Below are 16015 nucleotides of genomic sequence, written 5' to 3' on the forward strand. Positions count from 1 at the left end.
TCTAAGCAGGGAAATCTCTTCCACTGTGAAAAGGGAGCAGAAATTGTGAACTTCTGAAGTATCTGTTTGCACAAAAGACTTTGTAAAGAAAAATCTTTTCCGACTGCTTTGTCCAAGTACAAAATCTGACTGGGCTCTTATTTCTGCATGGTGTTTGACTCTAATTACATCACTTCACTTGGTGCTGGAAGAGGCCGAGACAGCATATGGAAAGAATCACTAGTACAGATCCCTCAGCCAACAACGCATGTCTGGTAAGGGAGTGTGCGAGGTGACTTGAAGATAAAATGCCAGAAAACTGATCTGTATCTTCCTCTCTGAAAAAATCAGATCTTAAATAAGGACAAAGTTTCCCTATGTTTTTAGGCAGCATTTAGACTGAATTCCAGGAATATCAAGCAAGTTATTTACCAGCTTTTAATTTTTACAGGCAAAACAGTATAAGTTCATCTATTTTTATCAAAACATTAATGCACTACATTTCCTTGCTCCTGCTAGCCTCCAAAACACTGCCTGTTCCCATATTATTCTGATGATTATTATAGCTAGCTATTAGCCACTGACCCCTTGTTTAATCTAAATGTAAACCTACTCCAGGATGTAGCAATTACGGATGCTCTGTTATGAGCAGCATGCCTCTCAGGAGCGGTTGTTATGACAAACAGCTCAAGCTGTGTTAGTCTACACAAACGGGAATTCAATTAAGGGTGCCTTTTATTATGTGACACAAATGACTATTCCAGTAGTTGAGAAAAGACAAAAGTGCCTAATAACATGCTTTTTCCAAGCATGTATCAATTACCAGTAGACTTTATCGTAACTGTGCCCTGATATATAAAACTATATTTGGACTATAGACGGTTCTCACTAACATAAAGACGAATTTTTTAAATGTCAGTCTCTTTAATCTTTTGACATTCTGGAACAAGTAATCAGAGATGCCTAAAAGTTGATTTATTCTACCCAACTACTCCCCACAGTACCAAAATACACTTTAAAAAAAAAAAAAAAAATTTATTCTAGTTACTTTAGAGTCAATGTCATTTAAATGGAAGTCAAGAGAAATCCAGATTATACTCTTGAAAGAAATTAGCTGCCAAAAAGTAATTCATATGACAGCCAGATCTAACTTGCCAATACATGTTGACTACCCATCAGAAATAAAAGTCATTTTAGGCCAGTTCACATGGCTGTCTAGGTACTTACGTGAGAGAAGTAGTTTAAGGAGAGACGTTTCTCCAGATTTGCTTTACTTGCTGATACCTCTTTGTACAAGCCTTCTTTACTCTGACATGAGCAGTTCTGACACAAGTCTAAGAACATTCAAGGCTCCAAACGCAAGTACTATCAAAACCCTTCTTTCTTCCCATTCTCCTGTGAAGAGCATCTACCCTCGAATTATTAAATAAGGATAATATTCTTAATTTATCAGCCAGAATATTTTCCTCAAAGTCTGATGGGAACAAAAAAATGATTAAATAGACTGAACAATATTGGGTTTTTTAGTAGTTCCATTACTGTGACATTGCAAGAATTGTTCATGACCAGTCTTATTTAGGGCTTATCTCCAGAACACCTAAATATCTGCTAGTAACAACCAGACAAAAACTGTTGCACATGTCATCTTTCTTATTCTAAGTGAAGAAGTGTGTGCAGTAACATGTTTTGCTGGTATTTTTTAACTATATTTCTCAGATTTATGAAATCTGCCTGTTCAGAAGCTGTAGGAGTGAACATATTGACCTTTTTGATCAAAGTCAGACACGGTAATACATGCCCCAAGGATGTAAGATTGCTGTAGCCTTCCAGAAAGCCACTGCTGGATGACGGAGAGAACTGACAGAGCTACAGCATGAACTTCATGACGAAAGCATGAGGGAAAAAAAGGGGAATAATCAGGTGTGAAAAACAAAGGAGTGTGAAGAGAGTGCTTCAGAAATCAGCCTGATTTACTGGGTGGCAATCCTGTCGATGGCAGGGGGTTGGAACTAAATGATTTCTAGGCAAGTTAGTTACTGTCAAAATGAATGCTGAAGCAACTGAAATAAGTAATTTACTAATCTAACAAACTCACTCTTCCAATTGCAGGCAGTTTATAGGATAATAACACCATAAAAAAAAAGATAAAAATCTACCAACTAGGCTGAGCTGCCATCCTCTCCATGTAATCCTTAGCCATGCCAATGGCTTCAGTGTTGTCAGGATAGAGAACACAGAACATTGCCAAGGCCCCCAGGTTGTTGCCATAAATCTCGTTCCACCGAGCGCTGAACTCCTTTGGATCCCATGGCGGGAGGTACTCCAGGGGGTTTGACAGCATTGTCTGCACTGCCTCCATCAGCCGAGCTGTGATGTGTCGGTGAGTGGTTGCTGCCTGGAGGCGCAGACCCTCCACGTCACCCTTGGAAAAGTAGAGCATGGGATAGCTGTCGTAGTTGGCATTGACAAAAGGAACCATGGCATCCACGTCCTCTCTGGTGCCACAAGCAAAGGCGAAGCACATCACGTGTATGAAAAACACACTTGGGGCTCCCCGGGTGTGAGTCCTCATTGTGGCATCAGATCTCCAATTCCCAGTGGGAGCCAAATCATCTTTGAAATATCCTACGGCAGACAAATGTAAAAGAGAGTTAGAAAAACAATCTGTAAGGCAGTATAATTAAGGATGCTTTTGAGGAAATATGACTCCAAGGAGACTTGAAAAAGCCACGTGGCTTTCAAATCATTTCTCTACAGGTCATTCAGGCTGAGCAATTCATCCCAAAGAAACTCCTATCTGTTTTGAAACCTAAATACTCCTATCAGGAGCTGATACAAGGTGAATGAACACACTGTCAGTTCTAGAATTTGGGACTCAACAAAATTTCAATTAATTGCAGTAGTGTCTAATTCAAAGCACTGCTGACTGTACTGGCAAACAGATGAGGGAGGGAGAGGGAAGGAAGGAGGAGCGGGGACTGCCATTGAGATGGTGCTAGCAGCAGCCAAGCCTGCGTGCTGCATTGGCTGATGTTAACAGCTGGAGAACGAAAGATGTGGAATGCTAGAGTTTGCGTAGGGGTCATTTTATACTGCGCTCTGACACGTCCTCATTTAAAAAAAAAAAACAACAAAAAAAAACCCAATAAATAAAGAGAACAGGGAACAGGCAGAGCCTTAGAAATGCAGCTGAAATACCCAGCCTTTAGGGCATTTAGGTATTTTGTATCTTCCTCCCTACCCCCCCTTAGCAGCTCTCCATTTTGCGTTTGGAGATTTACTGCCAGCTACCAAAGAGGCTGAAGGTTAAAGTAAAGTACATATTTTCCTACATACACAACTTCTCAGAATGTGCCCCAATGGCAAACCTCTTCTGAGGTAAAATGGAAGTATTTAAACATAGTAAGCTACTTCGTAGAAAACACCAACTATCAAGCCTGAAGTCTCAGATAAAACATGGCCAGGATTCCCCTGAGGAAAGCCAACAAATTCCTAAAATTCTTCACAGGGGAAAGGTTACAGAAAGCAGACTCAAGAGAGACAGCTTTATGTAAATAATGAACAGTAGTTTTCAATTATTGAAAAAAGAAATAGACAGGAGGAAAGAAAAACTGAAAACAAATATGAAATCTTTTTTTCCATGGAAAACCTGTTTCATAGAATTCAGTAATAAAACTTGTAAGAGGCTGAAGTACAAAGAAACCTTTTATTTCTCCCCACATTTCCCTATGTATAGAAGCCAACATTTCCTAACAGAAACGTAGGCTGCTAAAACCATGTTTAGAGACCCACATCCTGATTCCACAGTGTCATTACTGCATGCACAGTGAGGCAATCTCATTGGACTGGGTCCTTCATCAACAACTGGGTACACAGACCCCCAGTCATTTGTGCTCAGTCAGTTCAGAAGAAAGTAATTATGGCCAAGAAGTACATCTCCTCTTTCGCATTCCTCCTTAGAGTAAAAATAACATCATATTCTCTAACAGTCTACATTTATGCATTACAGAGCACAACATAATTGCTTTAGCAGCAAGTAATGGAAGATGACATTTTCATAGTATGCTAATACATTTTGCAGGTAAGTTCTGCCCTTTTTGGGATGTAAACCAATCATTACAGGACACATTACACAGATCAAAGAGTGGTTTAGTTGGTAGTACTTGTACTACGTCTACAGATTTGCTCACCTCATACACAAAGAAACATTCACTGTAGTTTATCCAAACACACTCAATTCTGTTGGTATCCTTGTCTATAAATAATGAATACATACAGGAAAATATTTTGAAAGGAAGGGTAAATATATTTTAAATAAAGCCTGAATAAAACATTTTGAAGTGTATTATTTTTGTTTCTCAATGAAAACTGTTGAGAAGAACTGCTTTATCATGACCAAAATAAAAATAAAATAAAATTATCACATTTCTTAACAAAAAAAAACAACCAACAAAACTTTATGATCCTTCTGAAATGGTGAGAAAAGAAAAAAATGAAAACAAAACACTTAAAATCCCACACAGCAGAAAGGACTCCATGCATTCCTTGCCTTGGTTTGATTCCTGTAAGAACTCTCACACATCAGTGAGAAATTACACACATGCCTGAATTTAGGGATGATTTTAAAATCTCCCTAAATTAGGGTCCTTCCAACCAGAGTATACACTGCAAAGTTTCCCATGACATCCCCCTTTGCAAATTTGGACACACATTTCCTAGCACTACACCAACAACAAACAGCTCCTGTGTTGTCTAAAATCCATAGTTTGTATTATATGAATTCTATATCCTCTATCCTCCCCTCGCTCACCCTCCTCTTCCCCTCCCCAGTCTTTTCCCCTCATACATGTGTGCATTTAATAAAGAAGGTAAGCCTCATACACCATAGGCAACCACAACACCACACCATTTGGACTAGAAATGGGATTAACTGCAAAACAGGTATGCAGTATATTCATAGCCAGCACAGGCAGAATGAGGGTTTGGAAGAAAGTAAATGGGCATTAACAAAAACAGAGCTACAAAGTCACTCATCTGTGTTCAAATTGCACCAGTACAGAGTGACCTTCCTCTCCACATGCACCTCTCTGGAGGCCCCAGCCACAACCACAGAGTGGACCTGGAATGACATGAGCATGGCCAAAGTGATGCTACAGAGGAAAGAAAGGTGTTATGTGTTACCTTAGCTGCAACGTCCTTAAGACCAGGACTAATAAAAGTGATATCGAAAAGAATCAGAGATGTGGATGGGAACTATCAGCCAGTGAAGAAATACAGACTGGGTAGTTACAGATAGAGCCCAGACAAACCAGTTCCCCAGGGACTTCAAGCGGCTTAGCTGCCCTGAACCACAAGCAGAACTGAGGTCTCCCGAGACTAGGACAGGCTTGACCACACATTATACTGATTTACTGATCTCTCCCAGTAACTCCACATGGCTCTGAGGTGTCAGCACTCTTCCTCATTGCAATTGGTTAGAAACTAAACTGGCTTGTAAGGAGTCTACAAAACCACTTCAAAAATTATCAGGTGTGAGATGCAACAGACTCCAGAAGAACCAGTTCACCTTCGACAGGAGAACCTGGTAAAAAACAAAGTTTATAGACTATTTAAAATCCAATGCAATGGTATGAATGTCCTTAGGGAGGAGGGGATGACAACCATTAACCACTGAAGCAGAATGCATAAGCTTTATGTGTTGAACTCCATACTCTCATGTTTCTTTAGCTAACTTATTTGCCTACTGAAACCTAAAGAACCATAATGCACTGTTGAAACATGCATCTGAAACCCAGTTATCTCCATAGCTTAGGTGAAGCCGTGGATAGACAATTGGCCACATAAACACCAACTTAACAGTTGTGAATGAACCTGCAACAAGTCTGTTCAACAAACAGGGCTGAAATGAAAAAGAGCCTGGGCTTTCTGATTGCTTAAATCTCACTCACAATACTACTTTTTAAATGAAAAAGAATTCCTTACTCTCGTATTACACTACATCATTACCAACCACATCTTCCAAGAACAACTTTGTCACGCAACTCAACCTTTTCTGAAAACAGTTTTTTATTTAGTTTGAAAATCACAACCTGATAAAGTATTAAAAATAAGGAGAGTGAAGGATGCTTACCCGCAGAAGATGTTAGTATACCATACGCTTTGAAGGGTTGTCACTCAGTCCTAGACTGAAAAAGCATTTGCCATGATTTCTACTCCACTGCCAGCAGAAACAAAACAGTAGAGAACACCATTTATTCTAGGGGGAAAAAAAATGAATAAATCTTAACTATTTCCATTCTCTCCACCCACATTAAACACTGGATATTCTACTGGGAAAAAAAAAAAAAAAGTATTGTAAAACTGATGCCGCTAAATGGACATTGTTATACACAGTAGGTTCACCAAATAAACACTGTCTAAAGGAAAATGGAGGCCCTGTTGACTCCAGCTGCTTGTGCACTGAAAGACAGCTCCAGCAGTGAGAGCAAAGGAGCAGGAAAGGGGGGTGGATGGCTGTGAGGAAAGGACAGCACTGGTTGGACCAGTAATACTTGAAGTACCCTGACAATGTGGATTATTTAAAAAATAAATAAATAAATAAATAAATAATAGTGATTTCAGTTCTGAAGAGGCACTTTGTGGATGATTTTCACTGGGACAGCTCTTGTATCATCTCCTAGAAAAAGGAAGTAGTGGGTGTCCCTGGTAGCATCTCCCAGACTCACCCACATGTCAGCTCTGAAATAATATCTCATCATTTCTTGCATCTGTGACCAGCAAAAGTAGGTTTTCTGGTGATTAAAGTTTCCATCAGAACAGAATGGATTCTTCAGGTTGCTGAATATAACTCCCCGGAGTCCAAGGTTGGGACACATACAAACCAGTCCTGCCCACTTGGTCTCACCAGAAGAATATCAGTTTTACCACTGACTCGAGTATTTTGCAAACAAGGAGTGCAATCAAGTCATTTAACAGAAACCAGTTACTTTTAAGGACAGAACAATGCATCTAGAATCCACAAAAACAGAGAGGTGAAAGAGTCAATAGAGACTAATTCCCAGATGTTGTCATTCAGTTCCTACTGACTCACAGACTTATCTATGGGCAAAATTAGGCAACAAGAAAGACCAAGAAAAGTATAAACTTAAATGTACACTGGTAGTAAACAGAACAAATCCCATGTCCAAACTCTCAAGCCTAATGGCTTGAGAACTAATGTTCCCACATCAGCAAGTACTACTGAGACGCTTTCAGAGCTGCAGGGCTGGACAACAAGTGCAGGAGATTGACTTGCATCTGGGAGTCCTTCCTCCAAAGTCAGTGATTATCTGTCCCTTCAGTGTCAATGCTAGGAACGTGAAAAACCACTGCCTACAACTTGAGTAACACCTATTACAACCTTAACCACCAGGGGACATTACATTGCTTCTTCCTCTTTTTTTTCCCACTGTGAGAAAAATGCTACACCGTAAGTACGTAATCTGAGAAGTATTTAAAAGCTTAAATATTGAAATGCAAAACGTAACTAACAATACAATCTGCAATAAAGCATAGCTCAGGTACCCATGTGTTTGTTTTGCACTTCTTCTAATATGATCTAAAATAACCTTAAAAGAGGTTTTGCATCAACTCACATGTCTGAGCAATTGCTGTAACTCCAAAAACCACAAAGGCAACTAGAAGGAAGCTGTTCCTAAACTAATTATCAGTCTATGACATCATGTCAGCAGTCAAGATTTAAACTTGTGCCTGCTCTTTGATGTACGTACAAAATTCAATGGATCTATTTAGTGCAGCATGCAGCTGTATGAGTATCATGACGGGCTGCGCTCAATTCTGCACTGTGCTGAAGACAGAACAGCAATATGTTTACGAGTTCACTGTAGAACCTGTAAGTTATCAGCCACAGATGCTTCCTCTACTTAGCCCTTTTATTTTAAATATTATTTGTCTTTTTTACCACCATATAAGGAAATTAACACGGACTACACACACCCAGTGCATAACCTTTTCTCTGCCTCAAGCAAAAACAGGATTTAAATTTTCTGCATGCCCAAACCATAACCTGGGAATTTGGAATTTTCTTCTAGTTTATGATTTATTCCACTACACAAATGCTTTCTCAGTTTTTCAGTTGTGCAAACGTTACTGTTCTTAACTCTTACTGGGATCCTTTATTCTATAATTCACAGCCTAGAATGATTAAGAAAATAATTTTGGTACTCAACACCATAAAGGCAGTAATTCCCAGCCAGTTTGGACATGCCTGCTAAGGCATTCAGTGTATGGAAGCTCAGTCATTTCTACCATCAAGGACTATAAAACTATGAACTCCACAGAAAGATCTCTTTGAGAGCTTCAGTGTTTTTTATTTTATCCCAAACTGGAAGAAATTTTAAAAGGCCATTTAAATAATTAGAAATAATTATTTTTCACTGAAGCTAGCACTAATGAAAGCAACTAGAAAGTATTAACTGCTTTTGCCCATTCCACTGATGTCCCAGAGGTCAATCTGCAAACCACTTGTCCACATATAGGAGGCTTCTTGGGACTGGAACTATCACCACAATAGTGCAGAAACTCAGAACAAAGAAGCCTGTAACAGTTCAGGTTATTCTTTTGGCTGCTGCTAAGAAGCTTAGTTTTTTCTGACCCATTCAGCAGGCCTGAAATGTGTGAACAGTTGGGCTTGGGGTAACAGGAACCACACAGAAGGTTACTTCTAAAAGCAGCCTACAGGCCAGAAGTGAAACAGTGTCTCACCACGGGAAATAAGCAAAGGAAGAGATTATTTGAGGTTACCCAGGGCATGATCTGTGTGCGGATCAAGCAACAGAAGCACAGTGCTCAGGAAAAGCTGCAAAACATTGTGTGATGGCAATGCCCAGGAGGCACAAACAGAGGACAGCAAAAATTAATCATACATGTAAAAGGGGAAAGGCAATTTTACTGCTGTCGAAACAAAAATCTTCCTTGTGCTTAATCCAGCCTACTCAGACTGCTGCATGCTGTGGAGCTTCCCTTGCTGCTTCAGCAGGCCAATTATCAGAAACTTCTGGCACCGGTGTTTCGATCTCTCACTTTAGTTTCTATTCCCTTTTCCAACTAATATTTCTTTATTAGCCTTCCTCTTTACTCCTCCTACTACTTATAAATGTTTCAAGTTCCATGGCTGGTTCACAGAATCACAGAATTACCCGGGTTGGAAGGGACCTCAAGGATCATGTAGCTCCAACCCCCAAGTTGTTCACCTCTACTATGTATAACTGACATCTTTAAACTTTTAACTTTAAACTTTAAACTTATTGTTTTAATTGCCCTCCAAGATGAATGGAGATTAATGTCTCAGCTGGAGTTCTATAAACTCAGCTCTTTCTCTCTGTATATCTGCCCTTATTTACAAACTTCAGCAGCTGAAGATATCAAATATTTATGTTTGTTAACATATCCGTAGAATTTCATATCAGCAGATGGGAATGCATCACCTCCTTTGCTTGCTATGGGATCAAAGTGCACGTTAACTGTCTCCATATCCTGTCAGTGACTCAGCCTTGTATACAAAGCTATCCTACAACTTTATTTATGTTGTATTGACATGTAAGGAACACTGGTAAAAAACAAAGTAATCTATACTAGTCAACTCATGAATCTAAAAAAGGTTACAATCTGACTTAACCCTTGGTTTTATATTAGTTACACCTACTCTTAAGACATGCAAAGACATACTCTTGAAAAGTTTAACTGCTCATGTTTGGCATAACCATTTTTCTTGAGCAGGCTCAACATTACCATTAAATTATAGGTTAATCTTTAAATTTAGAATTGTAAATTCTAATTTTTCTGGCCTTGTGCTGTGCAGGCACTGCTCTCACAGCTCAACCAAAACAAGTACTCAGTAAGTTTGCAGATGACACCAAATTGGCTGGGAGCATGGATCTGCCTGGAAGTAGTGAGGCCCTACAGAGATCTGGAGGCCCTACAGAGGCTGGAGGGCTGGGCTGAAGCCAATGGGGTGAGGTTCAACAAGACCAAATGCCACATCCTACACTTCAGCTACAACAACCCCGGGCAATGCTACAGGCTTGGGGTGGAGTGGCTGGAAGACTGTGTAGAGTAAATGGACATGGGGGTATTCACTGATGCTTGGCTGAATATGAGCCAACAGTGTGCCCAGGTGGCCAAGAAAGCCAACACATCTTGGCTTGCATCAGAAACGGTGTTGCCAGCAGAAGCAGAGAGGTGACTGTCCCCCTGTACACAGCACTGGTGAGGCTGCATCTTGAGGACTGTGTCTAGTTTTGGGCCCCTCACTGCAAGAGAGACATTGAGGCCCTGGAACATGTTCAAAGGAGGGTAACAAAGGCTGAAGGAGCCTGGAGAAGAGGAGGCTCAGGGGAGACCTCATTGCTCTCTCTAACTTCCTGAAGGGAGGTTGTAGTGAGCTGGGGGTTGGCCCCTTCTCTCATGTCATTAGTGATAGGACTAGAGAGAATGGTTTCAAGCTGTGGCAGGCTGGACATTAGGAAATATTACTTCTCGGAAAGGGTGGTCAGGCAGTGGAATGGACTGCCCAGGGAGGTGGTGGAGTCACCGACACTGGGGGTGTTCAAGGAAAGACTGGATGTTATGTTGAGGGACATGGTTTAGTGGCAGCCATTGGTAATAGGCGAACTGTTGGAAGGGATGATCTTGTAGGTCTTTTCCAACCTTGGTGATTCTATGATTCTGTAGCCCTTCAGCAAAAGAAATGTGACATAGCACAGTTACAAGGATCTGATCAAAAAGCTTTAAAGTAACTTGACATCCACAGAAACATTTTTAGAGGAATTTTTGAAATACTTTGATAGCTATAGCAAATATTAATTGAAAACTTATAATGGGATACATGGTTTCTATCAAACATTCAGCATACTTATTATCTGTGATAAAAACAAATGAAAACAACAAACAAGAACATAAAGAAAGCTGTGCTGAAAGAACTCTAATGTTAAAATTAAGCTTATCTGCTACTGAAATACAATACCTATCTGAGAAAACTGACCAGAATCCCTACAGTCCATTGTTTCCTCTAAATGAGACCATTGCCTATCCCTATGGTACACTCTCTGACTCTCAGCTAGGAGAAGAAAACAGAAAAGAGGACTGAACAAAGGTAATTTCAAATCATGTAAAAATAATGGCCTCATTGTGACAAAATCTGATGGGAGAAGCTATTCCCAGTGCTATGTCCTTCACGTGACTCCCAAATTACCAGACCTCATAGGTCAGGGTCCATGTTACCAACACCTTGCTTCTGCTGGCCAAGCATTTGGGAGAAAGGACCCACATCACGTCAGCAGTATTACTTATTTCCTGGCAGAATTTAATCCCCTTCCCTGCTCCATTCCCATCCTGAACAAATAATCGAGTTTGGAAAAAGCACAGTGCATAAGGGTCTGGGGCTTTTGCTAATGAAGCTGTCACACCTCATCATATCCCCGCCATGATTAGCTGTGCTAACAGACACATAACATAGGTCTCACGTGAGAAAATATTGAAACTGTAGAGTGAATAAATCCTGATGTTTGCATAAGGTGAGCAGGACCTGGCCCTCTGGATTACAGTGAAGAAGAGCTGCGCCTTGTGAGTATCTGGAATGTCATCCCCAGGTCATGCTCCACACTTTGGCACAAATCACACCCACCCAAACAAGGAACAGTTCAAGGATTAGGCTTTCAACCAAATATTAAGCCTAAGTATAATAAAGACATGACTACAGCTGTGAACACAAACTGGCACTGTGCTATAGCAGCTTTGGGAGTACAACACTGTAACCAAACTCCTTTATCTGAACCAGCTGAAAGGAAGTGCAAACAGGCAGGACAAGCTTGCTGCTGAGATATTCTATTTGCCAATCAAATGCAGCTCACTAAGCAAAAGCCATACGGCTTTATCCTCACTTCTACTATACTCACACTTGGATTACCAAGTCTAAACCAGGAAACAAGAGATACAGAAAGTTCTTTCCTTGTTTATACTTTTAATCTCTGCTAAGTAAATAAATAAATAAGGGGAAAACAAACCTTATTTCTTGCAAAATATCCAGGAACAATAGCAGTAGTAACTGAATCACTTTCTGCTCATTGCTGGAGTATGATGGGGGTGCCAGACGTTCAAATTTCCAAACACAGCCGTAGGAATGTGACTCAGTTCTAACCAAACTTCTGTGATTGCATTTAGTGAGAACTGAGTCACAGGCCTGTGCAGACACTGCTGCTGCATGGCCTCACTTACAGCCTCACTTCACCCCACGCCAGTGGCTGAGGCTGCCAGCCACTGATGGATGGGACCATTTCTTCACCTGCAAACAAGATGGTGATGCTCATTTGCAACCCACCACCTGCCTGCTGGGGGCAATGATTTCGTACCACCATTGTCCCGGTCTTGAAAAACCTTTTCTTTTTTTGAAGAAGTGCCAAAAGAAGTAGCACCAAAACTGAATCACTGCAAATAAAGGAGTAGCTGAAAAAGTAGCTTCAACTTTATTATAACTGCATGCAATCTATGGAAATAACACCTAACACTTGGCCAGGTAATTAAATGCACTTCTTTCTCCACTGTGATGTAGAAATTTACTAAGTACCTCATTAGAACAATTAAACTATGATGACACTTGAGTTCACTTGTGTGAATAGAAACTATCAGCTTTTACCACAGGTAACTGATTTGTGAAGCACTTCCTTTGCAGGACATATTCTCTATGACCTAAGTGCTGGTCTTAGAAGTGACTGTACACGGATACAGAGTGACAGAGCCACTGACCTCAGATCAACATCCACACATGGGATGCAGATACATGTATAAACGTATCTTATTCTTATATTAAATAATACCAGCTTTTTGTTTGTTTGCTTTTTCCCATGGCAATACCAGTCAATGCTAAGCATCCCAATACTTCCAGCAACAAAAGCAAACTTATTTTGAATAACAAGAAAACATTTTGTTAAAGCACTAGCAGTCCCAGTGTAACAGCTTATGAGAAGTATATTGTAGCTTTGCTTGCCAGCAAAATTTACAGTCAAGAAAATTCCAATCCAGAACTGGCACTTTGTTGCCTTCCATTAAAAAACTTCAGCTAATGTAGGTCACAAAAGAAACCCATAGGAGCAGTGCCTCACAATGCAAGAACCCCCAGCTGGAGTAACACTTAGCGCTTCTGTTGAAAAATGCACCCAGGGATCTCTGAGCAGTTATGAACTCTATTAATTAATTAGGGCTCTCAGCACCTCCATAAGGCAGTGGGCACATTTATCTGCTTTATGAGGGGGGAAGCGGAGGCACAGCGAGGTGGGGCACACTGCCCGGGGCTGCCCAGCGAGAGACTTTCAGAGCAATGAGCAGAATCTGAGTTATTGATTCCCACTGCTGCCCTTCACTGTTATTGTTCCTTTCCCCAAACCCCGTGCTGAGTTATGATCATTGTTGGCGTGATAACCATCGCGTGGCAATGCTCAGCCGAGATTTGCTTGCTCTTTGTTTGGGCTGTATTAAAACTTGAGCGCTGTTTAAACTGCAATTGATCTTCTCAGGGCGAGTAAACCCTGCAGCTACTTGAGCAATAATTCCTGCATTTCATTCCCAGCTGCATTCGCTTCTTATATTGTCACTGTCCCAAAAGGCAGCTTGGGGAGCAGCACAGCTTTACGTCGTTTCGAGAAGGGATGTCACAGGGAGGCGCAGAGCGGCTGCTCCCAGCGCCGTCGGGCAGCACTCTCGGGGCATGCAGGAGGCACTGCGAGGCGGTGCGGGTCTCGCACGGAGCGGCCCGAGGGCCGCCGGCATTGGAGGAGACGGCAGCCGCGCTCGCCTTTCACTCCGACTTTTCCAACCACCAGCAAAAAGCAAAGCGGCAGGAAGTTGCATCGGGCAGATCTCCCTTTTCCTGTCTCTGGGCTCCCCTAGACGAACGATGAGGATGCTTCCACTTACCTCTCACACGGGCACGTCTGTGAGGCTCCACTCAGCGCCTGCGGACGGCTCCGGTGCTGCTGCGGGAGTGGGGCACGGATCAAAGCACCTCCAGTACGCGGGACCCTACCCGCGCCCCGCCGGCACCCGCTGCGCCGCCGAGAAGAGCCTCTGGGCCCGCAGCGCCCAGCGGAGGGACGGGGGAACACGACGGGGCGGGGACGAGCACTTTCTGCTGGCGGTCCCTACTCGGCACAGCCCCGCAGCTCCTGCCTCGGCAGCCTGCCGAGCAGCCCCGGGGCACGGAGCGGGGGGGACGTTTTTCTACTCAGGAAGAAAGCGGTTACCCCCTCCCGCTCCACCCCCTCCTCCCCGCCCTCCTTCCTTACCTCTCCCTGTCCTCCTCCCCCTCCCCGTCCCAGCCCCTCACGCCATGGCGGCGGCACGATCGTGCTCCTCCCGCCGCCCCTATGGCAGCCCCCGGCTCCGCTGCCATTCCCGCACGGAAGCAATGCGGCCGCCCCTTGTAGCGGGGTGCGCTTGTTGGAACGCCGGTCGCAAAAAAGCACAACAAAAGGAAATGCGCACTCGGCCCCCGACCCCGGCTGTCGGAACTGTGGGTTCTGCACGGCTCTGCACGGAGTGCGGAGATGGAAACAGACAGAGGGGACTCGCTACATAATCATAGGATTATAGAATATCCCGAGTTGGAAGGGAACCATAAGGATCATCAACTGTCAACCTATCGCCACTGTATCCACTAACCACATCCATTGGCACCTCCTCTAAAGGCTTGAACACTTCTAGGGACAGTGACTCTGCCACCTAACTGGACAGCCCATTCCAGCACCTGATCACTCTTTGGAGAATAAATTTGTCCCAATATCCAACCCAAACCTCCCTCAGAGCAACTTAAGGCCATTACTTCTTATTACTGGCTATATGGGAGAAGAGGCCAACTTCCCCCCCTCCACAACCTCTATTCAGGTAGTTGTAGAAACCGGTAAGGTCTCACCTGAGCCTTCTGTTCTCCAAATCAAACAATCCCAGTTCCCTCAGCTGCTTCCCATAAGACTTGTGCTCCAGATCCTTCACAGACCTGTTGCCCATCTCTGGACACTCCAGAGCCTCAATGTCTTTCTGGTAGTGAGAGTCCCAGTGGAACACCTGATCCAAAAGTCCCCTCAGAGTTCTTTTTCTCCACCACAAAACAAAACATCGCTTTGCCCATAAGTGTTCATACAATACAAAACTGATTTTGCGAGGATAGTTTTAAATAAGCTTTGTGGTTTATGGCAATGTGATTTCCTGCTGTTATACAAAGACTAATAAGTTTGTAGAAATGAGGCAAAACTAGAAACTATGCATTTATTTTATTCCTTCCCTTCTGAGGTATTTCTCTGCCTATCAACAATCTTACTGGGATCCACCAGCAGTTACTTCAAACTCAGAGTAGTGCCAGAGCTTGGAAGGAAGCCCTGCTTTGTACCAGTAGTGATATGCTGACAAGATGGGAATGCTTCATTTTCAGTCATGCAAACACCAGATTAAGCATTAGAAGATCTGTTTCTAAACATCTATTTGAACAGTATTGGATTATATTGCATTGATAATGCAGTTGTAAAATATTGGTGCTGTAACATGAATGAACATGAGAAAAGCTGCGTCCACCACCGGCCAGACATGGAACAGAGGGAAACTGCATGGGAATTCCCAGAACTGTTGAGATGCCTGAAGGGAGATGTCAGCATACTGATCATAGGTTAGCATTATGTTATTAGGTTAGCATTATGTTATTAGGTATTTAAATGTATTGAATCTAAGTAACACAGCATTGTTAACTTGCGGTTCTGAACGGCATAACGCAAAACCTCAGTTCTTGGTAGTGCTCGTCTGTATTTCAGATAAACTGCACTATGCTGCTTTGTCACAGTTGAATACCTGGGCAAGGCGTGCTGTGATCCCATTGAGCCTATGCACTCAGGTTCCTATCTCAGAGGATGAGTTGAGATGTGCTTGGGTCTTGCTCTGACATGGTATTGGGCAGTGGTGGAGCAAAGCCCCTCTTCCTTATGTCTTCTTGCATAAA

The 16015-nt window shown here is 42.4% G+C and overlaps 1 protein-coding gene across 5 annotated transcripts in view; it reads right to left on the reverse strand.

The window, feature by feature from the left end:
* DSE (dermatan sulfate epimerase) overlaps window positions 1-14443 on the reverse strand; it is a 32572-nt gene extending 18129 nt beyond the window's left edge. Inside the window, exons 1-3 of one of the 5 annotated variants that reach the window (XM_085541799.1) lie at window positions 13948-14223; window positions 6110-6235; window positions 2140-2604 (exon numbers count right to left, since the gene is read on the reverse strand). Coding sequence is in view for 3 of the 5 variants with exons in the window: in XM_015858616.3 (XP_015714102.2) it covers window positions 2136-2551 (416 nt within the window). In the remaining 2 variants the exon portion in view is untranslated. Of the gene's footprint in view, window positions 1-2135; window positions 2605-6109; window positions 6236-13947; window positions 14224-14315 lie in introns of those variants that run through there. The other 4 variants (XM_015858616.3, XM_085541798.1, XM_015858618.2 and 1 more) reach the window with 4 other exon arrangements.
* Between the last annotated feature and the right edge of the window lie 1572 nt (window positions 14444-16015).

The sequence above is a fragment of the Coturnix japonica genome, chromosome 3 (genome assembly GCF_054131305.1).
Source record: "Coturnix japonica strain WE chromosome 3, WE-NBRP24, whole genome shotgun sequence".
Classification (NCBI taxonomy): Eukaryota; Metazoa; Chordata; class Aves; order Galliformes; family Phasianidae; genus Coturnix; species Coturnix japonica.